The sequence below is a fragment of the Myxocyprinus asiaticus genome, chromosome 41, assembly GCF_019703515.2.
Source record: "Myxocyprinus asiaticus isolate MX2 ecotype Aquarium Trade chromosome 41, UBuf_Myxa_2, whole genome shotgun sequence".
In the NCBI taxonomy this organism is placed as follows: Eukaryota; Metazoa; Chordata; class Actinopteri; order Cypriniformes; family Catostomidae; genus Myxocyprinus; species Myxocyprinus asiaticus.
This window is the reverse complement of record NC_059384.1, coordinates 12,548,604-12,575,801: the sequence shown is the minus strand read 5'-3', so window position 1 is coordinate 12,575,801 and position 27,198 is coordinate 12,548,604. Positions and strand designations below refer to the sequence as shown.

At 37.9% G+C, this 27,198-nt stretch overlaps 1 protein-coding gene across 2 annotated transcripts; it reads right to left on the bottom strand.

The window, feature by feature from the left end:
• Nucleotides 1-257: 257 nt before the first annotated feature.
• On the bottom strand, nucleotides 258-26,220 carry LOC127431620 (kelch-like protein 24). Of its 2 annotated transcripts, none has more exons than XM_051682145.1 (7): nucleotides 26,048-26,220; nucleotides 24,104-25,082; nucleotides 19,328-19,512; nucleotides 14,365-14,483; nucleotides 8,229-8,417; nucleotides 3,791-3,979; nucleotides 258-3,036 (listed from the first exon to the last, which is right to left on the bottom strand). In XM_051682145.1, the coding sequence occupies exons 2-7, from the start codon at nucleotides 25,021-25,023 to the stop codon at nucleotides 2,836-2,838; spliced, it is 1,803 nt and encodes a 600-aa protein (XP_051538105.1). In that variant the 5' UTR covers nucleotides 25,024-25,082; nucleotides 26,048-26,220; the 3' UTR covers nucleotides 258-2,835. The 2 variants fall into 2 exon arrangements, with proteins under 2 accessions (XP_051538105.1, XP_051538106.1); XM_051682146.1 differs by having other exon boundaries at nucleotides 24,104-25,079.
• Between the last annotated feature and the right edge of the window lie 978 nt (nucleotides 26,221-27,198).

Here is a 27,198-nt window from a genome sequence, read left to right as displayed (position 1 = left end):
TACTTGCTAGGAGAAATTATAAAGATAGTGATCGATTTCGGGTCGGGTTCGGGCCAGGTAGTGTCAGGCCACACGGTCTCGAGTACGGGTCGGGTTTCATTTTAAGGCCCGTGCAGACCTCTAGTATCCAGGGCTTTAACGTTTTAAGCGTAAAATTATTTTGCGACTTAGCGCCCCCTTCTGGAGCTGCCTGGTGGGTCCAAAGAGTTGAAGAGGTTTAGAAGTTAAAGGAATAATTCATAATATTGGATTACAAATTCATACTAAAAATTGCTTTATTGAAGAAAAATGTATGCATATACACCATATTAAGCTCTTGTACATTTCCAGAACTCAAAACAGCAAGAGATTTTAAGTGACAGTTTTACACATATGACATATTTCTTATAATATTGCCCAGAAATGAACAGACAGAACAATTCAATCATCTTTGGCCAGTTGTCAAGAGTCTATTATTCTGCCACAAGGCACTAAACGGTAGGCCTATTCTCTTTTAATGCACTTGAGTAATATTGTCTTAATTTAGCACTTTCCTCTGCCAAATCATAACTGTAATCACTGCTAAAGGCACATTCTCACTATAACAATGGGTATTGTTTGACATATAGGAGTTTAACTGTTTTTTTGGCATCACAGTTATCTAAATACCCTAAAGTGTAAAAAAAAAAAAAAAAAAAAAAAAAAACCTATGGCTTATACCACTGAAAATTCTCAAAAAAAAAATTCTTAAATCAACAAAAATAAGAATTCTTATCAGAAAGCTTCGCACTCAAACAAAAGACACTTAGAAACTCACACCCACAACTCCATACATTTATTTATAATAGTCAAACTAAACATCAAAAAAGCAAATTCTGATAAAAAAGGTAAAAGAATAAAAGGCCATGTTTTGTTGCAATTTCTGTGTGTGGAGGAATTTCTTTCAGTTGCACTGTAAAATTCCCAGATTATCGAAAATGAACAATGTGTATGTCTTTTTTTTTGTGGTCTTGCAGCTAACATAACTAAAAGCAGGCAACAAAGCTAACATCACTGGTCTCCGAATCCCAGTCGTACATGACCCCACACACAGACTCTCACAATCTTTTACGGATACGTCATTTTCTCTGCCCTGCTCTGTGCACACAAACACTGAGGATCTAAGCAGAGATTATTGTTAAAAGAAAAATGGATGAGTTTTGTTGTGAAATGGCCATTTGGCCTGATGCATCACCCTTGCAAACACTTACTGATACAGTAAACCCGAAGAGGGATCAAACTCCTATTTACATTAGGGTTACTGAGAAATATTAAAGAAAGACTTAAGTGCCTGGTTGGGGCTTTCAGACTGCTACCAAGAATAAATAACAAAGTCAAAGCACATAAATGATTCACTTATAAACAGTGTCCTGACATCACTTCCTCTACGACCTGCACCATATGCCGTATGTGAGAAGGCATGTTTTTCACATGCAATGTGATAAGTCTCGACACTCTTGTGGCACAAAGATCATAACCATGTACTAACTAGGATTTAATTGGAGTCCAAATGCCAGCTCACGTTGCATATGGATGCAATTCATATTAATAAAACAATTTTATCAGACAAATAATAGTTCATAAAGAGGCATTTGTTTTGGTAAATGTCATAACAGCCACAATGAATACTACGAAATATCAAGTGAATACAAACATGCATACTGTATGTAAAGCAACATTATATTAAACACTATAGATTAGACATACTTTCTGGTGCCTGAAGGTCTTTTGTTTACCATATACCCATTGGACACAACACCATAACACATGAGAACTCGACATAAAATGGTTCCACCATGTTTTGTATTTCACCATCACCCTCTTGCGCGCACACACCCTCACACACATTTATATACCGGTACACATCACTGCACACTGAGTCCATTACAATAAAACACTCGCTCCATCTGTCACAAATAATCACACCATTCACCCACTCAAAAAACAACCACTGATACCATACACAGTCAATAAAATACAATAGAATACAATAACAGTAAATGTAGTTTTAAAAAAAAAAAAAAAAAAAAAAAAATGACCCCATGGATAAAGGGGAGGAAGGGCGACCCAGATGACAAGAGAAACTGGAGACCAATCAGAATTCATGGGGAAAGGCAAACTGAAATCTTCCCTCCAAAGACATGTCAGCCAACCAGTTGTCAATCAGCTTGGGGAGTATTTGGGTAAAGGATTTGGAAGTATGCAAATCTGTACATTATCTGTGTGATATTGTCAAACTGATCCTTTATATTTTAACATCATGGTGGAAGAATGTAAAACAGTTAAAGGTGAAGTGTGTAATTTATTTGGTGTTTAAATACTTTATAATCCCAGTTTAATATGCAGAGACAGCTGTAAGTAAGCCCTTCATAAACACTGTCTGTGTGGCACTTTCAAAACATTGCTCCATTTTTTTGAGCATCTTGACAAGTCCGGCACAGAGACACTGGCTCAACCAATGACATTAGTTTGGGGCAGGACTATGTGTTTGTTAGATGGGAGGAGGGTTTGGGAAATCAGTTTAAAAAGACATGTTTGCAATTCCATTTGGTCAAACTAGTGGGACAAAAATTACATACAGCACCTTTCCATCAAATGGTCTGGTGTGTCTTTAATAGCCATGTATTCATTTTTATACTATACACTGAAATAAGTCTTTGCGTATTACTGGGTGTAACTGACTGGTCTCCACTAACTCAAGCCTTGTGAACTGAGAGGGGCTGTGACACGCAGGTACTAACATATCTATCATATTGTAACCTGATCTATAATAAGGCTCAGTTTATCAATTTCCCTGTGTGTGTTTGTTTTGTAGTGTCATGAATGATAGAACTTCTCATTGTAGCGGTGGATGGTGACGCAACCATGGTAAGAAATGGGACGAGGCATGGCGGCCACTCCCGTTATGATGCCAGTGGCCGGGTCATAGCACAGGATCGTGTCTGATGCCTCTCCAGTTTCACCACGGCCTCCCAGGACATAGATTTTACCATTACATACCGACATACCACAGCTTTCCTGGGAAACAAGAGAAAGAAAATGAGTCGTAAACAAAGTAGAGATACATTCAGGTTTATTTGATTAATTTTTTCAAAAAGTGTGCAAAAATAGGGTTTCAGAAGTTAAAATTATTTCTCCACAGAGAAATAGATTAAGCAATAAAGTATAAACATTTCAAGACAGACCTACCATGAGTTTTAAGGTTGCTAAGCAATGATATATACTTCTGTAGAAGCCATAATTCAATGTGACTAACTTAAAAAAAAAAAAAAAATTATGTTTATTTGCTTAATTCCCTATGAAGTACTACCCTACCCACAATCCTTAAGCGAGACCCACCAATCAGAGCAGGTCGATATTAAAATGGAAGTAGAAATCACGGCAAACGGTGGCAGCCACTCTCATAAAGCACTGCAAATGATCTACTATGAAGTCAGTCTCTTAAATAACTTGTATATATGAATATTTAGCAATAAACTTTCAAATATATGGTATTTTATATAGGCAAATTTCATTCGCAATACTAGATGGGATGAGCAGATCGTTCCCTCATAAAAAAACCTTATGTACATTGCCTTGTACTTAAATAAGCTTTTGCTTCAAATCAAATGTTGAAAAGTTGCGATTCATCTTGGAACTGATTGGTTGGTTGGTTCAGTTCTTAGAACTCTTTAATGAAGAATCTTTTAAAAAGCCTACAGAGAAAATGAATGGAAAAATACTTCCAGAACCTCTGTAGCATTTCAAAACGCAACTTCATAACGACTGGTACCTGTTTGCTGAATGTGTGCACCACATGCATCCAGTAATCTTCAACTGGGTCATAGCAGTAGATGGACTTGGTCAGGCCTCCAGAAACATAGATGAGGTTGTTCAGTGATACGGCCGTGATGCATCGCTTAGCAATGGGGATGTTGGCTCTTAGCAACCAGGTGTCGGACTCAGGGTCATAGCATTGGACCTGGAGGAACACACAGTGACATTTAAAAAAAATAAATAAATAAAATAAATAAATAAATAAATAAATAAAAATCAGTTAAAAGATACTACAGAGATGTTATTGGACATTACATACATTAAGAGATTTAAAAAAAGAAATTCATACAGGTTTTGAACAACATGGAAATGATGGCAAATATAATTTTGGGGTTAACTATCCCTTTAACCTAACAATTGATAGTAAAAACCGCTGGTTAAATTAGACTGCCTGGGTTAAACCCTTCAGGCAACAAAACAATTCTAAGGTGAAAAACATTCTGGCATTCTTCATATCCAAGTTCCAGGAGCCGCAGACATACATCAATCTGAGGGGATATGAACTTACAAAAACCGCTATCAGCGATAATGTGTCTTGATAAAAATGAAAGAGTCACACACAGACATGTCTCCTGAGAAAAGCATGTTCGTATTTTCATGTCCCTCTCTCTCTATTGTGCAGTATGTGATAGGGGAGGGGATGGCATTTTAGGTGCTCTACACATTTTGGAAATAGCAGACACTTGTGTAAGCGAATGCTCCAGGCACAACTGCTCTGGAAGACTAGAATGGAGATGTGACTGCAACAACAGTCAAAGTCAAGTTACACCACACACTGTTTTATGGGTTAACCAATCAGGGTTGAAAGGGGTGGCATAATTATCATCAGACCTTCCTTATAAGGAGACAGGAAATGTTCCAGTGTCTTTCAGAGCAGAAATCCCCTCAGGACATAGACTTTCCCTTCAATGTCCTAAACATTAATAATTAATAAACCAGCAAAATCCTCATTTTAGAGCCATTTCGCAATGGAATCATGGGTCTGAGGATTTATCTAAGTTTTTTTGGCTATTTTGCTTGAAAAAGTTGGAGAATAGCAGGACGTATTTCAGAATTGAGGGGAAAAGCATGTGACCCAGATGGAAGACTGTATCTCAGTAAAATACAAGGGAATCAATATAAATATCTGTGGCTTAGTATTTCTTCCAAAGAGACACCTGGAGAATGTATCAGGGCTGGCCTGACAGATCCAGGTCAGATGGTCATAACAGTAGATCTCCAGTAGGGGGCAGTGGTCAATGCATTCAATGGGTCTTCTGTCTATTGTTCTGCTTGGCAAAGTCAGACCATGACACAAAGGGAAAACTCTCTTTCCACAGTGTAAGTGTAAACAAGCTGCCATCACGAAACCATTCTCTGGTTGCTCTGTTCTCTGACCATTGCTCTGGGTCTACAAATAAGCACTTGATGCCGTTTTGGATACACAAAAGCTGCTGTACTATTTACCATAATAGTGCCCTGCTAATTGCATTGCTAATTACTTTGTTTTTTCATATTTCTTATAATATATGTTAAAGGAATAGTTCACCCAAAAGTGAAAATGATGTCATCATTTACTCAACCTCATGTTGTTCCAAACCCTTAGGACTTTCTGTCCTCCGTGGAACACAAAATATGTTTTAGGCAAATGTTAAGAACTGATAGCCTCAGTCACCATTCACTTTCATATTAGGGTTAGGGTTTCATTCCCCTGGTCGAAATAAAGACCTACCATACGGGCGACTATTGTCCCATATTTTACCGAAAAGTGAAATGTCCCATATTGACAGCTTAATCTCATGAAATTTATGTGAAAATGACGACATTTTTGAAAACCAAAATGACATGCTTCATTACATGTTTGGCTGCCGTTTTCCAGTGAAATGTCCAGCAGGGGGCACAAAAAACAAGTGAAATGATGATGTAATCAGACTAGGTTAAGGTGGATAAAAAAAAAAAATGGATGTTTCAATGAGTAAAACGTACCTCCCTAACCTAAAACTTTAACCTAACCAATAGTGTCTGTAAAGATAAATGAGAGGTGAACAAAACAGAAGTCCTTGCCTTAAACATACACCTACATCTAACCGGTAGTTTTAAAAGCAAATTCGACATGAATTCGACATCCAGCAGCCATATCATCCTGTAGCTCTAAACTGGTTACCCAATGAAGCTTAGCAGTACTGAGCCAGGTCTGTACCTGGATGGGAGACCTTCCGGGAAAACTAAGGTTGCTGCTGGAAGAAGTGTTAACACCCTAGTATAGTGATGGGGACACTATACTGTAAAAAGGCACCATCTTTCGGATGAGACGTTAACCGAGGTCCTGACTCCCTGTGGTCATTAAAAATCCCAGGGCACTTCTCTTAAAAGAGTAGGGGTGTAACCCCGGTGTCCTGGCCAAATTCCCCCCACTGGCCCTTATCCATCATGGCCTCCTAATAATCCCCATCCATTAATTGGCTGAATCAGTCCACTCTCTCCTCTCTACCACCAGCTGGTGTGTGGTGAGCGTACTGGCACACTATGGCACTATGGCTCACTCTCCTCAACCACTACTGGTAGTGGTTGAGGAGAGTACCCTGTTCACTGTGTAAAGCACTTTGAGTGTAGTATCAGAAAAGCTCTATATAAATGCAACATTTATCCAAAAGCACATTTACTGAAGCAACCACATAATTTCGTGTCACTTTCACTCAGAGCGCCTTGGCTGGGCTCGAGGCTCGGTCTCAAGAGTCCAAAATCCAAACTTCTATCAGGTGATCTACCACGGAATGTAATTACACTGGAACAAGTGTGTAAATGTAGGGGAGTCTGTAATACAAGCGTTAAAATGTGTAATTTTTCAAATTATGTGTTAAAGTAAAAGTGTTTTAATATGTATTATAGCAGGGTGTGATTAATAGAGCAAAAAATAAGTGTTTATAGAGTCATATACAGTCATAGTACTGTTGATTTGTGTGAAATTGAATAAAAGTTATTGTAGCACCTCATGTGTTTCACCAGGAAACTGTATCAAAACGTAGAAAGCAGCACGTAAACTCATTTTTCCAAAATGTTGTTATAGTAACATCCATTCTATGAGACTAGGTTGCATATTGAAGGCATTGTGTCCTGTATTGACGTGCCCTGGACAGAAAACAAAACACTCCTTCCGTTTATTGTTAAGGGTAAAATGGTTGTTTTTTCATTTTGTTTTTAGCTATTTCTTTCTTCCGGTTTAAAAAAAACGAAACTTGAAGAATCAAGAGATACAAGCGTAAACTCCGAGTTGTGGTTGGTAAGAGAGTACGCTAATACGCCATATGATTGAGCGTTTCTCCACATTATACATGAGACGGAACGCTTCCATCCAATCACTGGGCTACCTCATGCATTAGCTCGCATTACAGTGGAGAATTCAAAATCACATGCGGACAAGAAAGCTGTTCCTGGCCCAGATATGAGAGCAGACTTTTACACTAAACACGGTGGTGAGATTGGAATCTTTCGTCAGAATGGACCGCAGTTGATAACCGGACCGGTTCGAGCATGTTGGCCATAGTACTGCTACTCGCATTACAAACATGAAGTTTGTTTAAAGATGCACTCATTCCATTGTCTTTTCTCTACGTCGGATCATGGAGAGGATAACACCACAGCTTGTTCAAAACAGAAGACAATGATGAAAACTGAAATCTCAAAGTCATGTCAACTCTCTTTTTGGTTTCCTTTACATCAAACAAAAATGATTTAGGCCTACAGGATTTACTGGCGCTCCATTGAGAGTGAGCAAGTTGTTGTACTTGACCCACTACCCTCACACCTTTTTACATATTTTCACACCACTTTCATGACAATTTTTTAAATCTGAGGTGTGAACGACTGAACTAGGGGGGTTTCGTGACACTTTAAGCCAAAGATTTAAGTCCAAAGACAGAAATTTTGGCCCGTGTCTGTGTTTTAATGTATGATTAATCAAATTTATTCTTTTCATATTGCCTCCCTAACTAACCTGGTAAAATACATGTTTAATATTAATAATAAAAATAGCATTCATGTGGTTTCTCAATGATGTAATGGTAATTAAGCTGGAGCATTACTATGAAACTGCTCCAAGCGCCCTAATAGGACATGAGGAATAATAATTCACCATGATAGCAGCACAGAAATGCAAATAAAGCCAGTATTGCCCATCTATGAAATAAATAAAACATCCCAGATTTAATTTTAGGGCAGAAGGTTTTATAATGGGTTTATGGCCCAATGCAATGTTCTGAGGAAACATAAAAGGACTATATTAGAACATTTATGGTGTCACACCCTCCAGCACTGTGACCTAAAAATAAATCTCATGATTACACGCAGTAAATGCACAATGGCATACAGACATAACTGACAGGGCGGTTTCCAAGATGCCCTCCTCTTCTACAAACCTTATCAGAGCATGTGTTGTCGTCCGGTCCTCCTCCAATCACAAACAGTTTGTTGACGCAGCTGGAGACAGCAGGCGAGCTGACAGCCTCCTTCATGGGAGCCACCTCTGTCCAGCGGTTTGAGAAAGAGTCATAGCATTCAACGCTGCTGAGTCGTGACTGACCGTCATATCCACCAACGGCATACACCTGTAGATAAACACAATGAAGAAAAAGAAATTAGCATAAACAATCAGGGTGGTGGTGTTAGGCAGAATGACAGCCTCGGCTCAGTCACCATTCACTTTTTTTTTTCTTTTCACTTTTGTCCATACAATGAAAGTGAATGGTAACTGACACTGTAATTCTGCCAAAAAATTTTGTGTTCTAAGGAAGAAAAGTCACACAGGTTTGAAACAACTTGAGGTTAAGTCATCATTAAAATCATTTTTGGGTAAACTGTCCCTTTAAGCAACTGCCCTGTAAACAATACATATCAATCACTGTATAGTGCTGCGCAATGTAGATGCATTCAAACTGTTTTGTCTGTTTGGAATTGGACACGTGACATGTCCTGGGTGAATGATACAATTGATAACGATCTGACTGAACAACAACTACCTTTAACCCTTTTGTATTGCCTATTCTCAAATTGATGTGGAGACAAAGGGATTGACACAGACATATCCACACACACATCCCTGGGGCAATGACTGCATTAGTAATGGCAAACACTGCGTAAAAGACAAGTCTAACTTTATACCTGTGTTTTAATTATGTAAGTGGACTAAACAGATCAGATCAAGACAGCCTGAAGACAAACGTCCATTTGGAAGAATCCAACATAGTTTTTTATCAAATAGTCAACACAATCTATATGACGCAGATTCAAGGTGTCACACATTGGCAGCATCTAATAGATATGTTAAAACTAGTGGGTTTTTCAGTGACCCACCCCAGAGAACAGTGTGTAATCTAGCAAACAGGTAGACCTGCGCCAAACTCATGCCATTGGTTGAGCCACTGTTGCTATGTCCAGCATGTCGGGATACTCAAAAAACAGAGCTATGTTTTGCTAGCGCAAAGAGCCACAGTGTTTACACTTTTTCAGGGAGTCAGCCTATAGGCTTACTTATAGTTGTCTCTGTGCATTAAACTGGGAAAATAAAGTATTTAAACATAAAAAAAATAAAAATAAAAATAAAAATTACACACTTCACAATGTCAACAAATGAGGTGTACACAAAACTGGAACAATATTAACCAATTAATCGGCCTGGTCAATATTCTGTATCGGTCTATCAAAAGTTCAACCATCTCTGCTGTGTATTAGAACATGACGTCTTAAGAGTGCAAAATGTTGACAGTTGTGTGTTGTAACACATCACGTTATGACTCTTGTTTTTGTGAGCTTCCAGGAAATTTCGAGACCTTTCTCTCTGTTGATCTCTACATCATGATTTCCCTAAAGTATCACATGGAACACAAAGAACCCTGAAGATTCTGGCTCCCCCCTCTCCTCAAGTCTCCATGTTATTGAAAGGTAGAAGGTAAACATGTTTCCCCTAATAGAAAAACCACGAAAACCGGTCGGACCAGTAGTTGTGCACGAACATGCTAGAACACTGGAGGTAACACACCACTTACACAGGAGCACAAGTCCATGTGCTTACTGATAAGCTCTTTGTTCAGACTTGGATGTTATAAAGAGGAAAAACAACATCATAACACTTTATAAATTTGTCTTATCAGAATTGCCAGAAGGTATAGTTCACCCAAAAATTCTGTGGAACACAAAGAGATGTTAGTCAGAATGTTAGCCTCAGTCACCATTCACTTTCATTCCATCATTTTTGCATCTCCTTTTGTGCTCTACAGAGGAAAGTGTGTTGTGGTTTAACAACAACCTGAAGGTGACTAAATAATGACAGAATTTTTTTTCTGGGTAAACTATCCCTCATGTCAACAGAACTGCTATAAAACATGTCATCATACACACATGATAAAAACTTCAGTGTAATTCTGTTTCCTGTTTTCAATTTGCACATAAGTGTGTTTGTTAATATGTATTTGCTGACGGTGTGAGGATGTAAGCCATTATTCCTAATTTAAATCTTAATTATAATTTTGCATCACACACTTACAAAATTATAACACTTCATCACAAACACACATTCTATACATCTAAAACAGTTTCAGTGTGGCTCAGATCAGATTATTGTTCATACCCCTGTGGTAATGGTTTTATAAGTTCCCATGTTCATGAAGTCATGAATCTCTCAAACCAATAAATCCAACCACAGTTAAAGAAAACCTATGACTCCAGGGTTAGTGCAAAGAAAAACATCAGTGCTCAAAAACAAACCAAAATGATCTGCTGGGGTGAACAGTTTGCATCGAGTCTAAAAGTATTTGTTCATTTCTCATGTGACCTGAGAAAGTGTTGGAGAGATAATGTCGCCAAGAGGCTGGAGGGCGAGACAAAAAAATCTGGCCACTCAAGACAAAAGCATCAAACAAATGAAAAGAAAGAGGTGTTTATGCAGACCGCTGGATACAACTTACAGCGCATGTTACTGTAATTATTTATTTCACAAGTAGTTTCTGTTGGATCCATCCTTCCATTGTTTAAAAAAATAAAAAATAAAAATATAATTAAATTATTGAGCCTTTTGGCCTGTACTAAAATTCTTCCTGACTGAGTGAAAAACAAAATGCATCAGATCTTTCACAACAGGACAGAATAATGTACCTGACTGATGCAGCGAGCGATTCAACCCCCTGCCAAAGTAAATCAGACCTCTGGAACTGAATGTGGTCATTAAGCAATGATGAAACCGGCCTGATGTGAATTATAAAATATAAACTGAAGTATATGGATGCCTTTGGCACTGACCTTAATTAATGATATGGACTTCGATATGTTTGATCATTTTGACGTTAGTTAAGGATTATTAAAAACCGCAGCGTTCGCAAACTAGCTCCAAGGGAGAGGCTAAAATGATGACAGTATTTGACACTGCACGAAGGAGGAAAACAAGGAACAAGCAGGAAAAAGAATAACAGGGACGGAAAGAGGCTTTAAAAGTGACAGAGGGACTGACAATGCAATATAAAAAGGAACAAAAAACAGAAACAGGGAGGAAGACAAAGAGCAATAAAAGAGAAACAGACAAGCAGACAATCAATCATAAGGGAGGAATCATGTTTACAGGCTAAATAAGTGTAAAGAAACCTCACCAACACCCATTTATATATGTAATAAATATTCATCATGGTCAGAAGAGGTATGTAAACCATAAAACACAACCCTAAACAACAGGTTTTTAACAATAGAGGAACCCATATGTCCAGTGAGAAATTATATAAACACTTTCTCCTCCAGGGGCTGGATTAACAAAAACCTTAAAAAATCTTAGGATAAATTATTAGAAGTTAGGATAAACATTAAGTCTTTTCAGGAATACAAACTATTCTTAATTTAATAATAAGAAAATCGTAGTTGAAGATTAATTGAATGATTCATGAATCTTGCCCCAGAAATGTTCATTTTAGTGAAAGAAAACAACTCATTACTTGTCAAATTAGACAAACATCTTATTTTTCGATTGATCGATTTTCAAAAGCTTTGGCTTATTGCGCAGCCCACCAACAACTTTAGGGCATCCCATACAAGGGCGTGTCCAGATGGGGGGTATGGGGTGGCCCTGCCCCCCCTAGAATTTGACTGGCCACCCCTAGTGCAGTAAACTGTGATTGGTCACTTCCCAAGTCAGAGGCGGGCCTTCAATAAAACCAGGTAGAACCTTGTATAAATAACCCTCAGTTATTTATAGCTTAGTTTTTAGCTGATTATATTAGTATAACATTAAAAGACACAAGATATGTGTTATGTTTTTACTGTTATTATTCCCCCTTTGAGTTATTCCGCTTATCGGGACTTTTATGTTGAAGTGTTCTCGGAAGAATAGGAGTGAATGGAACACACACACACACACACACACACACACACACACACAAGTTAAAGGTGTTGCAAAGTGGAAATTTGCACATTTGTTTTTTTTATTATTATCATCATCATCATCTAGTACCTGGTTGATAAGGGCACAAGGTCAGTAATGTTTATTTTATGTGTTAATATTTTGCATATTCTTTGTCTTCATGTCAGTTACTTTGGTTTATGTTCAGTTTTATATTGTTTATGTTTAGATGTTAGGTTAAATGTGTAATTTTGTTGTAAAATAGCCACTTGTGTTGTCTCTGGTTTGTTTAAATCAGTTTAGCCTTGCAAATACCCATTCTATTTTATTTTCTTGTTTTAGCTTTTACAGTGTGCTGTGGAGAATATGTGAAAGGAATAAAAGGAAGACAAATCACAAATATCGGTGAAAGAGAGCAAATGTGTTTTATTCAATCGGGCTGCTACACCTCGTTGGTTTAAATCGGAGCAGAAAGCAGTGTCAGGAAATGATAGTTATCCGAGTGTACTCAGGTTAGCAATGTGTACAGTCATTCGAAATGAAATATGGCTTGAGAGTGTACTGTAGATCACGCTGCAGGTCACTCGAGTTCCGAGACCGGACACGACTAAAGTGCACCTGTGAAGAGGGCTTAAAGAAATAATTTCACTATAAACAATGGTTACATTCACTGCAAACACTGTACAACGTCACAAAAAGCACCATGAACATCTGTCCCGTTAGAGGTCTGCACGGGACTGTTTTTTTCCATATGGCTCCTGCAGTTTCAATCCCGCAACCGAACTCTCCCGCTGAATTTTACTCCATGTTTACCCGCTCTCTGCCCGCAGCGATTTTCTTCCTGATTGCTTCCATCCCATCAACCCCGCATTTGTTTTCCCACATAGGCTGAAAGCCATACAAATAAACAACTATACACAAAAAAGTTTTCTGTTATTGCCATTATCAGATGACTATGATGCCCCTCTGACTTGCCTGAGGTTGGTTTCTTAACACTAAATTGATCTTCACATCCTTTGATGACACAGTGTGCCCATGCTTTGCTCTGCGAGTCCCATTGACTACCTGCCTGCTCTAAATATTGTATAAAGTGCTGTGGTGCACATTTATTTACCTTTTTTTATTTTTATTTTTATTTTTTTTTGCAATTATTAATAATTCAAATAAAAAATAAAAGATATTCACATCGTTTTTTCAGGATATTTTATGACCACCCACTCAAAGTTTTTAAAAATCTTAAAAAAAAAAAAAAAAGATACAATGCCATGAACCTTGTAAACTTTGGCAGGGTTTTTATTATAACCATGTGTTAGTTTAAATTAATACACCTATACATTTTTTAAGTAGCAGACATTTGAGTCTTTACATAGCCTATATTTATTTTCTTTCATAATTGAATGCATTCAGTCTTAATTCGTAGAAAGTAAAGATGCAAAATAAAAATTGGAAATCAGGAAAACAGTTTTAATATCAAATTAAGTTGTTTTTAAATCATTGTTTTATTAAATAATCAATTTATCTTTGGCAGCCCCAATATATGGCTAAATTGACTAGCTTACACAAAACTGAATGCACATTGCACATTTTCTATATGTAGGCTCTTGAAAAGATTAAGAAATATCTTCTTTATTGTCTCAAAATAAACAATAGCCTACTTGATAGTATTACAAAATGCCACGGTAGCGTCATCTCTCCAACTCCAAAACTCCACAAAATTGCACAGAACTACCATGTGTTCAATAATGCACTGTTCTTAGTTTGTTCATAATAGCAGTGTCCATAACATTTATGCAGTTTAAAGAGACACTATTTAAAATGATACAGAAAAAAAAAAAATGCTATTTGCAGTATTAATAACAATTAATAAATTATTAAGTAACATTCAACTATTAAAAATTCCTGAAAATGTACATATCTTATTATTATTATTATTATTATTATTAATATCAGGGATGTTGAGTTACGCTTCATGCCACCCTTGAATGAGTCTGTGACCCACGTGGGCCACCGCAGTCAAAAAACTCTGGACACAACACTGATCCCATAGTAGGAACACCTACTAACGGCTAATAATAGAGCAACTCAACGATCTCCGATATCTTTGCATGTGCGAAAGGGGCAACAAGAGATGGGCTATTCCGGGAGGTGTGTGTGAAAGTGGAAGTGATTGGACTCACCTTTCCCAGCAACACGGCCATTTTGTGTCTCCAGCGGCCCTTGTTCAAGGAGGCAACCCTGATCCAGATGTTGAGCTGGGAGTTGTACATCCACACATCTCTGCTGTTGATTCTCCCCCCTGAAATTACACCACCAGTAGGTCACTACCGGTTTTTTATGTCCATTGTCTTAAGTTGGTTATTTATATCTTCAGCTTTATTGTGACGACAAAAAAATAACAATGTTAGACTCCCAAACATTCCTTTTGCAAATAGAACAGAATAGAAGAACAGGGACAACAGATGGCATGACCCCCACAGAGCCCCCACTGAACATCGAGTCAGTCTGGTATTACATGGAGACAGAAACAATTGAGACAGCCTAAATAGATAGAAGAACTGTGGCAAATTCTCCAAGAAGCTTGGAACATTTTATCTGCCAACAAGAAAACTGTGTCCAGGTGAACCTAGGAGAATTAGTGCCATTTTGAAGGCAAAGGTGCTCACACCAAATATTGATTTTTGATTGATATTTACTGGACTTTGTATGACGTTAATTGATAAATAAAAACTATTTATGGCATTATTTTTGAAAACATCTTCACTAAGCTACATTTTTCACAAGTGCCTAAAACTTTTGCACAGTACTGTATACATCCATCAATACTTTAAATAATAAAGCCATAGAACTGGGACAAGATGTCCCCAACTGAGACAATTCCAGTAAGACAACATACCTACAGACACCAGGTTAACCAAAAACATTTGATTATTATGAAAAGAATCAAGCAATACTATGACAGACCGTAAAAATGCTTTACATCTGTTTGTATATTTGAGTGTGTTTCTTAGATTATGTATTCTTTCTTAGCTATTCTACAAAACTGTTACAGTACTGATAGTGCTTCTAGAAGAACAGAGTGAACTCAGCTAAGCTGCTCAACCTGAAACTCACCTCAATACACTTCCAATTTCCTATTAGTTTCTGTCTCACTTTAAAGGAAAATTGCAGGTTCAATACAAGTTAAGCCGGTTTCACAGTATTTGTGGCATAATGTTGATTACCACAGAAATGGACTTGTAATGTATATTTGAGCTGTAAAGTTGTTTAAATTGTAATTTTTACAGTCATTTTAGGGTTTGTTGACATTACAACATCATGGCAACGATGTTGTAAAATTGGCTATAACTTTACTCAGAAAAGGTTAGTAAGTGATTTGATCACACTAAAATCATGTTACCATGCATATTGTTTATGTCTTGTGGCTATACTTTTTCAAAAGTTTGTATTTTAACATAAAAAAATTGGATCCAATTAACATCCAAAAGTCCATTGTGCCTCACTGGAACCCAGATTTTTTTTTTAAGATAAGGAGGGACAAAATTAGTCAAAGAAGTCATAATTCATTTTTGTGGGAGTCAATATTATACCACAAATGTTGTCGATTGAGCTTAACTTGTATTGAACCTGGAATATTCCTTTAAGCCAGGTGCACACTGTACAATATTTTTTGTACGATTTTGAACTGATGGCTGATTAAGAGAGGAAAAAGAAAATATTGAGAAAAAAAAATGTTAATACTATCTTGTCTATATTATTGTACCATCATAACAAGAAAGTAATGTTACGTTGTACTGTTAAAATTACCCTAAGTTTGCTCTGAAGATTTGGCTGTCCATGGTGTTCCGTTTTGCAGAGCCAAAACTGACTTCATTCACTCCATCTTTGTTTTTCTTTTTCAGGCAAAACATTGCCAAAATTAGCAAAAGAGCTTGCTTTTGCTTTCTGAAATTGCATGGCACCATTTTAATTTTCCATGTCAAAGAGAAAATCAGAACATGACGCACTGTCAATCTAGACCAAAGTCTAAATACATATTTGTCATAGTTGATGTTGCACAGTCGGTCATGGGCTTTTCCCAAAATCTCAACAAGCAACAAAAGGACAGTGCAAATTGTACAGTGTACACCCAGTTTTATTCTGGAGTTTGACACATATATAGATATTAAAAGCACAAACTCATTACGAGTGATTTCCTGCCTTGAAAAAACTCTGCCTTGGTCCTGCACAACTTTACTGAACAAACTTCAATAGTGGAGAACAAATAATATGTGTGGGGAAGGAATGGAGGAGGTTGAACCTGCAAGAGATGGGCAAGAGAGAGCGGGTAAGAAAGTGTTAACTAGCAAGACCTTGTTCTCATGGAAACACGTGAGCTCTTGGCACATGCAGAATGTGAACTGATCGCTCAGGATAGCCTCCCCCTCACTCACTCATGTTCTCCCTCTCTCTAACACTTTTTTTCCCTCTCTCTCCGATAGCTGGAATCCTTGGTCTCTTTTAATCACATCACGCTTTTTTTTTTTTTTTTTTTTTGCTGAACCTGCTCGCGGTTCAAAGTGAGCTGCTCCATTATGCGTGACATCCTGCTGTGTTTAACAAACCCCTGCAGATTAAACCACCCAAGAAGTAACCATTAAACTGGGCCCAGGGGTGTAAAGTAACGAATTACAAATACTCACGTTTCTGTAAGGTATTTTTCCCAGGAATTGTACTTTAAGTAGTTTTAAAATTGTATGAGTACATTTTAAGTGCTGTAACTGTACTTTTAATATGCTATTTTCCCACCGTCTGTGTTCGCTACTTCCCTGTCCTGTCCTGTTTGACTCCCGTCAAATCAAATCACATGTAAAAAACTTGAACGGCAGCTGCAGATCCGCACCAACTCTAATGGATGTGGAGGATGCCTCAATCACATTTCAACACCTGAACATCACGGCCGCACCTAAAAGCGCGTATGCCATCCGGGATGGCATAAGGGTGACTAAATGAGAGAATTTTCATTTTTGTGTGAATTATTCCTTTAAAGCCCAATGTGGCCCCTGTACCAAATAACTGCTCTACCGTCTCTATTGTGCGGGACATGACGCGCCAAGTGACCCTGCTTTTTTAGTGTTTTTTTGCATTCCTTGCCTTGTTTTGAACATGTTTTATGTGCAACAATAACTTTCTCAGTCGGCACTAAAGGGGACCTATTATGCAAAATTCACTTTTACATGGTGTTTGAACATAAATGTGAGTCGGCAGTGCGTGTACACAACCACCCTACAAATGTTAAAAGTCCACCCACTCCGCTTTCTTATTTCTATTAACCAAAAACAGTGTCTCAAAATGACTAGATTTGGTATCCACTCTAAAGTGGCATCACTTTAGAGCAGGCCTTGCCCACGACTTGTGATGGACTCCACCCTATTATCATAGATCCTCCCCTGAGTGATCGACACACAGTCTGCCATTTTTTTCCTCACTTGAACCAGCTACATTGAGAAGAATAATGTCTCAGCTTCATAAGCGTCATACGTGTTCTGTTGTAGGCTGTAAAAGTGAACATAAGAGTCTTCATGTTCTCCCGGCATCAGAGCCACTGAAGACGCAATGGACAAGTTTTGTTTTTGAAAAAAATGTTCCCCAAAACACACCAAAATTCATGTATGTTTGAACAAATCATTTTACACCGGACTGCTTTGTGAATGAGGGTCAATATAAAGCAGGATTAAAAAAAAAAGCAAAAAAAAAAAAAGCAAAAAAAGAAAATGGACTCAAGCATGGATCAGTACCAACTGTTCCTGTTCCAGCTTTATATCCTGAAGATGTAAGTATTGCATTTTATATTTTGTGAATGTTTGCAAATCGCATGATGCAAGACAACTCCCTAAAATGTCATGTCTCGTTATAGCGCATAGCTAACGTCATTACAGTATATTTTTGTGTTGCTCATCCATCGTTGCTAAATGGCTGAAAAACACTCCGGTATTTACGGTGTCAGTCATATTGGTTCTGATTTGTTGTTGCTATAGTATCCGAAGCACGGGCTGTAAAAGGCACAGCCCTGTTCCGGAAAGGGGCGGGGAGCAGCAGCTCATTTGCATTTAAAGAGACACACACGAAAACAGCGTGTTTTTGATTCCACCCAAAAAGAGGCATTTACAACATGATATAATAAATGATCCATGGGGTATTTTGAGCTGAAACTTCACAGACACATTCTGGGGACACCTTAGACTTATTACATCTTGTAAAAAGGGGCATAATAGGTCTCCTTTAAGGAAAATTTACACTACACAAACTGATTTTAATGTAATTGTTTCATACGTTATGATATTGCAAATAACTTTTTCATCTTTTCATTAATCATGTCGCCCTTTTATTTATTTTTTAAATCAGATTCATGTAGTGTTTACAGTATCATAAGTGATGTATTTTAAAAGTGGTCAATCACAAACACCTATAAAATACCTATTTTGTTTTATTCTTTCTGGCAAACAGCCATAGAAGGGAATGTAAATTACGGTATGTGTGCTACATTTTTAAATTGCAGCATTGAGTTTTTATTTTAAAGGGGCATAGCTTTCGCAACTCAGTACTCATGAGTACTTTTAAATGAGCTACTCTTTTACTCTTACTTGAGTAGTTTTTAGGACTAGTCTACTCAAACTACATTTTTAAGAAGTAACTGTACTTCTACTTGAGTATTATTTTCAGTACTCTTTCCACCCCTGACTGGGTCAAATGCAATAATTAATAGTGAAATTAATGACATGGACTACAGATGATTGACATATGCAGGGCATTTTAATTAAACTGCAATAACTAGCAGGACAGACAGACATAAATATTCAAAATAAAACACCACAGTAACCTTTTATTTCATATATTTATAATACATCTATAAATCATATATCTTTTGTTTAAAAATGAGTAATCCACACATTAAACATGTCCTTCCACCACGGCTTAAATTAAAACTACTAATGGAGTAGGAATGCTGTTACAAAAATCAAAGATTACCTGGAGGATAGAATTTATGACTTAGTTTTATTTACTTATTATATACAGTATGTGCTCTTTATTTATGACATATCAAGCACGGTGTGCTATACTGCTTGAAAGTTGCTATAAAAATTTAATTATTATCATTATTACCTGAGACCAGAATGTCGTTCCTGAGGGCACACACTGCATACTCGGACTTGGTGAACTCTGGAAGTTTGGCTAAGGACTTCCATTCGCCGGTAACAGGATCATAGCATTCGGTGTATGGCAGGTTGAAACCCCCCATCCTTTCGCACCCTCCAACTACCACAATGACCTCAGAGAATCCAGTAGACCTGCAGAGACACAAGGGGATGTCAATTTTGGACACATGGACAAATGTCAATCTTTTATAAGATTGGCTACAATTCTTAATTTTATTAAAGCAATAGAAAGAATAGAATTCAGTACAAAGGTATTACAATTTCCCTTAGGCCAAGTAAGAACTCTGTCATACTTCTAGTACTCCCAAGTCCCTCGCTTTAGGGAATGTTCCGGGTTCAATACAAGTTAAGCTCGTTTGACAGCATTTGTGGCTTAACAATTTTGACTTCTCCCTCTTTTATATTTATTTTTTATTTTAAGAAGAGGAAATCAGGGTTACATTAAGGCGCTTACAATGGAAGTGAAAGGGCCAGTCCATAAACATTAACACATCGTTTCAAAAGTATAGCCACAAGACGTGTTAACATTATACGTGTTAACATGATTTTAGTGTGATAATCACTCACTTAACTGTGTAAATATATATCTAATATTACAAATTCATTGCCTTGTCAACATAACACCAGTAAACCCTGCAAGAGGTTTTATCACCATAAAATCACGTAAACCTGTAAAATGATTACGTCCTGTGACTGTACTTTGAAACGGTGTGTATTTTAATGTTTATAGACTGCCCCATTCACTTCCATTGTAAGCACCTCACTGTAACTGTTATTGCTTTTTTCTTTTCTTTAAACAACTGAGGGACTAGTCAAAAAATTTTGTGGTAATCAACATTATCAAGCTTAACTCGTACTGAGCCTGGAACACTCCTTTAATTAACAGGAGTTCATTGTTTACGTTTTATTTTCTTTGACTTTTTGGCTTCTTATTTTTCTCTCCAGTGACAGTGAAATGAGACAAGTACATAACTTCTAAGAATAGCAGTAAATAACACTGTCAACTACTAACCAGAGCACAACATGCATTCCCTGTGCAAAGAACCAATACGCAGGCAAATACATTTGGAACTAAACATCTTCCCCTTTTTCCCTGAAATCATCTCCTTAGAAGACTGGGCACTCTGTTTAAATGATCAGGGGGTTAGAGAGTGTGCAAGTGAAGATGGTAAAGTTAGAGATGAACTTTGATTACCCTCTCTGTGGGGGAAAGAAATGAGAGTGGATAGAACCAGTCACTAGGCTAAATCATGCCAACATGAAAACATCAGATCAGTTTTTAATGTTTGATATAATAGGTCTAAATGCACTGCACCCACATAATTCCCTGAAAATAATTAGGTGAGATCGGCTGGGCTCCATCCTATAATTTTTAGGAATATAAATTATTTATAGGAATATTATAGGATTATATCCTATAATTTGTCATGCCAAAGAGGCTTAAAGAAGCAGGGATAAAACCTTGTATAATCAGGCCAAAAACACACTGACTAAGGAAATTAAAGTGGCTAAAAGAAGCTACTCTGAGAAGCTGAAAAACCAGTTTTCAGCTAATGACCCTGTATCAATGTGGAGAGGCCTTCAAGACACCATTCCCCAGCACTGTAGGGAATCAACAGCTGGCTGACGACCTGAATGTATTTTACTGTAGGTTTGAAAAGCCCAGTCTCGCGCCCCACACCCGCTCTGACCTTCACTTCACACAAACACCGACACCTCCTGCAACCCCACCCCCGCTACTCAACCTGCACTTAACTTTGTTCCGGAAACAAAAGACAAGGAAAGCACAGGGCCCAGACTTGTCTAAAATCCTGTGCTGACCAGCTCACATTCCCTTGCACTGTATATTACAGATTTGTATTTGTACATACAAATTTATATATAAGTGCCTGACTGATTTATCGGTCGGCCAATATTAGCCTTTCACAGATACATCAGTATCGGTGTATATGTTTACCAATATGCACAGATATGAAAACTTTTTTTCAGAACATATAATGCAGAAAACAATGCTTTAGAATTGGTGTCATAACGTAGTTTGTCCAGCAGAGCGCGCTCCAAATTCACCGTTTACAGAGCTGAGCAGACGGTGGTTCTGCAGACAGTGCGGAGTTAAGCGGTGCGGTTTTAAGCAGTGTGGAGCTAAGCAGTGTCTTCACGGTAAGTTAACTAGTTTGTGAAATACATATTGGAAAGTTAATAAACAATGACCCCATCATTTTCCCTTTTCAATATAACTAATATAAATGTTAACCCTGTCCCTGACAACCATGTCACTCATGTTTATCACATCTGTTTGCCATGTTAGCCAACTATAGTTTGTCAGAGCATCTTTTTGCAGCTCAGCAGCCAACGGTGCGGTGGTGGATTGTGTCTGTTGAGTCTTAATTTCATGCTACGTTGTTACCTAGTTGGTGAGACGCAATGCTGGAAAGTAAATAAAGTCCATATTTTGCTCTCCGTGACAACGAGCTTATAGCTAACTAGCTAACCACGTAGCTACTTTCATTGCTTGTCAGCTGAGTGGAAGCTAATGTGTAAACATGTATTCACCAAACTGTTTTGTTCAGGATTCTTAGTTTGGTACCCCCTTCAACCGAACAATTCCAGTCGTTGCATTTACGAAATTTAATATTTAAAAGTCTGGTTTTCCACCATTGAACGTTTCCCCTAGACTTGTATAGCAGAATACGGCGTAACACCGCTGTCACTGTTTATCTCTTGACTCGGCAGTTGTAAATGCTTCTTGTTTTACAACCTGCCCCTAATTGACTGGCAGTAATAAAATGGTCAGCAACTGACTGATACTGAACATACATAGAGTAAATGTTTATTTAGCCATTTATTTTATTTTTACTTATTCTTTATTTTCTCAGTGTTCATTTCTAGAATTTGTTGACAATGTATAATAATAATAATAATATCAAATATTGTTTGATAAAAATATTTAAGAAAGTAGCATGCGGAGTACCTTTGCATAGTCATATCGGTGCAAAATCGGTGCACAATCCACATAGAAAAGGTCTGTTTTCATTCTAGCTCAAAAATTTGCTATATCGGCCACCATATCGGTAATTGGTGAATTTTCCCACTCGAAAATCGGCATCGGTTGGGCTCTAATATAATAATAATATTTTATATTATATATATATATATATATATTTTTTTTTTTTTTTTTGTCTTGTGTATTTCTATATATACTTATATTTTCTTTTGGCTTTAAAAAAAAAAAAAAAAGATTAATAATAATATTATATATATACATATATATATATATATACACACACACACACACACACACACACACACACACATATATATATATTTGTATTATCTCTGTCTTGTTTGTGCACTGGAAGCTTCTTGTATGTGTAAGCATACTTGGCAATAAAGCTCATTCTGATTCTGATAGTGTAAATGTGACTGAAGAACCATCCCAAATCTGCCTGGAAACAGAAGAGGTGGAAGAGAAACTTTTGGTCAATTGTAAACCAACACCAATCTGAAAACAGATTTAAACCTATCACAGCCAATGGTACATGGGAGTATGTAAACAAAGTGCCTTTTGATTTGCACACTTGTGTGTGTGTGAACATTTACCGAGCTTTTGTCAACATTCAGCTGGTTGTGCGAGACTGGGGCTGCAGTTACACTATTATGAGGTTGTTAATAACTGGCCCTGTAAAATTGGCAGTTCCTTGAGTGAATCATGTTCAGGCAATTTCAAGGCCACTATATATTCAGTTTAGAGCAGAACACAAGCTGTTAGCTCAACTCCTCCTCCTTATCACCCCTACACTCCACCAGACATAACAAAAACAAAGCGAGCACGTGGCATGCAGGATTAGGTCAACAGGAACACGTTTAGAAAATCAGGTGTTTATGCGTTATATAGGTTGTGGAGGAAGAATGTGTACGGGCAAGCCCCGTTCAAGCTTGTTTTTCCTCAGTCTGCTGTAACACAGAGCCTGAAGAGACAGTCTTTTTCTTGATTTGTTGCTCTGAACTTCTTACGTGGCTTAGATTATTCACATCTGCACATCAACCTCTAAGACAAAAACTATTAAAAAAAACAATGCTTCAAGTTAGGTTACTTCAGACATTCACTTGTTGAATCATGCCTTCATATACAATGACTGAATCTATAATGTGGCCTTTCTAGCTTCCTGCAGTGTTTCGGTTCTTTCATAAAGATTTTTTAACTAAAGTCTGGTACATTCAGCTCCAAACATAAATTCAAACATTTTAAAGTTAGCATTTGGATTTGTAATGTTGGAATAGATAATTTTCACAACGCCCAACAAACACTAACAGGGTTAACACATGGATCCAAACAATGACTTTGCTGTCATTTGTTGGGCCAGTGTGAACAAGACTTAAACCATACAACTATTAATGACAAAAAAAATTAGCTCTTGCTTTCACTGTGGGGTTGCCAATTATTTGAAGTCAAACTTAGAAAAGATGCTCTGTGATGGTGGCTTGCGGGAGCAGGACAAGTAATAATCTTGGCATGGAATGTTTTTCTTTCCTACCATCTCCCTTTTTCTCTGTGAACTCATATCTGCTCAATTTTCCTATAGTTTAAACCGATTATTACATTCAGTACATGCAAAGACCAAAATGATAGCATCAGTGTACATTTTTGTGTACTAGGTCATACGTTTATAAAAGCTCTTCAGGGCACAGGAAATGGCAAGGAACTGTAAGACACCATTCATACCTGCGTGGACGGGTTCTGGGTGACATCATTTCATTGCCTAACACATGATAGCGTCTGGCCTCGTGCAGAAGCTGATAGCACTCTGGTGCATTTTGGATCAACTGGTCACCCTCTACTGTCTGCACAAAATAATTTGGATGCAGCAGGGGCAGGCGGACATGGTTCAGCAGGTCCTTCAGCACGATTTTGCGGTGATCCACGTCATAGTACACCCAACGCATCACTGCCTCAAAAACGGTCTCCTCCTTGCCAATGGCCAGCTCGTCACTGCTGAGGTACTCCTCCAGCTCCTCCTTACGCATGTCCAAGAATTCCTCATGTTGGGCCACGTCGGCGAAGCTCTGCAGTGCGTAAGAACGACAGCGGCTGGCCAGCTGCTTGAGGGAGTGCGCATCGGCGAAACGCTGAATGCCAAGGCAGTTGCAAGGATCAAGCTGGTCCTCCAAGAACTTGGCACAGGCATCTCTCAAAGTGCCAATCTGGAAGAGGCTGGAGGTCTCAAAGAGGAACTGCACATTATCAGTGGTAATGCGGGCACGTCCAGTGTAGACATACTGCAGGAAGCGGTCCATGGCTTCAGCACGGATGCCGTTGATCTCCACAAGCATCTCACGGCTCTCCCGGTGGTCATTGCAGAACATGGCTCGGAAGTAGCTGCTACAAGCTGACAACACGGCACGGTGACAAGGGAATTCACGTCCCTCTACGCTGATCACCACGTCGGTGAACAGACGGCTGTCACGGAACTCATTAAACATCTGCAGGATGCTCTCGGAGTGGCACGGGCCAGAGAAGAAATCAAACACATCATGACTACTGAGGGACTTGTTGTCCATCTCCAGAACCTTTCGCTTGACCGCTGGAGACTCACGGACTCCAGAGTCCTCCCGATTCAGTCTTCTTCCCAGAATAAGTACCATTGTGATCAAACTAAAGAGGCCCAAGGCCCTGTTGAAAATAGAAGGAAATGATGCCTCTGCTGAAATTAACAGTAGAAAGATTAGTTAGTTCTAGATATAAACATAAGAATATTCTGTTTTAACTGAAAATATGCTTACAACAACAACAACAACAACAACCACCAAAGCCAACCATAGATGCAAAGCCTTTTGGGCTGAAGTCAGCACAAAAAGTTGGCACATCCCCACTGGAACATTAATTATTAAACTTATAAGACTTTTGAACTGCAAAGTGTAGGCCTAATTATTTATACATTTAGTTTGTGATGAGGGTACAAAAACAAATCATAACAACTTTAACAACTACCCTTTATGATGTTGAACTGCAATTTTAGCTTGACTATTTTACGTTGATATTGTCACAATAAACCTGGCAACCCTTTGTCTCATATTGTACTCATTCAGGTGAGTTCACCTTTAGAGTGACTCTGCTAGTTTTCCCTGCTGCCCTCTTGCGGTCATTTCCGTATTCAGCAAGAGGATCAAAACAAAGAACTTTAGGAGCGTCAACAAAATCAATTTTAGAAAATGACCTGCCACCACATGTTGAGTGATTTAATCATAAAATTTTCTGCCATAACAAAATCAGTAAATTCAAGTATAATAAAATGGTGTATAACTATTTAAACACATTTTTATACCATTAGGTAAATTTCAAGTTCCAAAACTGCAAAGTATCATGTTTTTACGTGTCGCGGTATGTTAAAGTCATTTTCTGAAAACACAAACGTATCAAAAACAGCTAACTGGATATGAAGACTATTAGACAAAAATACATAAACAAAGGTTTCAGTATTGGTTGCCTGGGACTTCTTTTTTCCGACATGCAACACATTTCTATTTATAGCTTTTTGCAAAACATTTTGCCAGCAAAAGCACAAATTACAGAAAATATATTTTTTAAATACAACACATTCAAGAATAGAATAGAATAGAATAAAAAAGCGTAGTAAACTTTGTCATATTTTCTCCAGCATAAACTTGCCTGTTAATAAAAGCGAATAATTTGTTGTGGAAGTCGCGTGAGTAAGTAAAATGTGAAAATCAAAAGAGAATCAGTCCAGGAAATCTCTCCACGTCTACCCTTCGGCTGTCATCTCAATACAAGGACAGAGCCAAAAAGATCTGCTGGAAAAAAACGGTCCGCTGGACGCTTTATTGCCATCATCACATCCGAAAAACACGAGCGGTTATCAGCTGATCACGACGGAATTATGGGAACTGTATTTCTTGAGGAGCCTGTTTCAATGACTGCAGAGGCGCAGGAGACTACAAGTACCAGTGTTGTCAGAACTCCACATGGCCTGAGATTGTTTGTAAACGTTTCAACGGTCACAAGAGTGGAGGAGGTGAGTCTCACGAGTAGCCTACAAAAGATTTTCAACTGTCGCCTAATTCTTTGGCGATTCTTTTAAACTTCTTAAACTTTTTTAAAGTTGATGATGAGGCTACAGTTTTGTGTGAACCGTTTTATTAAGGTTATGAGTTCCGTCTGTGTTTACTTGAGGAAAAACATTTTGGTAAAACGTCATCAGAATAAATATGATCTTACTGATACTAGGTTGTCAATAGTTATCGTCTCTATAATTTAATCACACACAAAGAGAGAGAGAGAGAGAGAGAGAGAGAATTTTTACCACAAAATTAAACATATTCGCAGCACACTTGACCATTCAACAAACACTAAAAAAAACGGCCCTTCTTAATAGGTGAATACAAGGACTGCTGTGTGATAGCAGCACAATACAGGTGCATCTCAATAAATTAGAATGTCGTGGAAAAGTTCATTTATTTCAGTAATTCAGCTCAAATTTTGAAACTCCTGTATTAAAGAAATTCAATGCACACAGACTGAAGTAGTTTAAGTCTTTGGTTCTTTTAATTGTGACGATTTTGGCTCACATTTAACAAAAACCCACCAATTCACTATCTCAAAAAATTAGAATATAGTGACATGCCAATCAGCTAATCAACTCAAAACACCTGCAAAGGTTTCCTGAGCCTTCAAAATGGTCTCTCAGTTTGGTTCACTAAGCTACACAATCATGGGGAAGACTGCTGATCTGACAGTTGTCCAGAAGACAATCATTGACACCCTTCACAAGGAGGGTAAGCCACAAACATTCATTGCCAAAG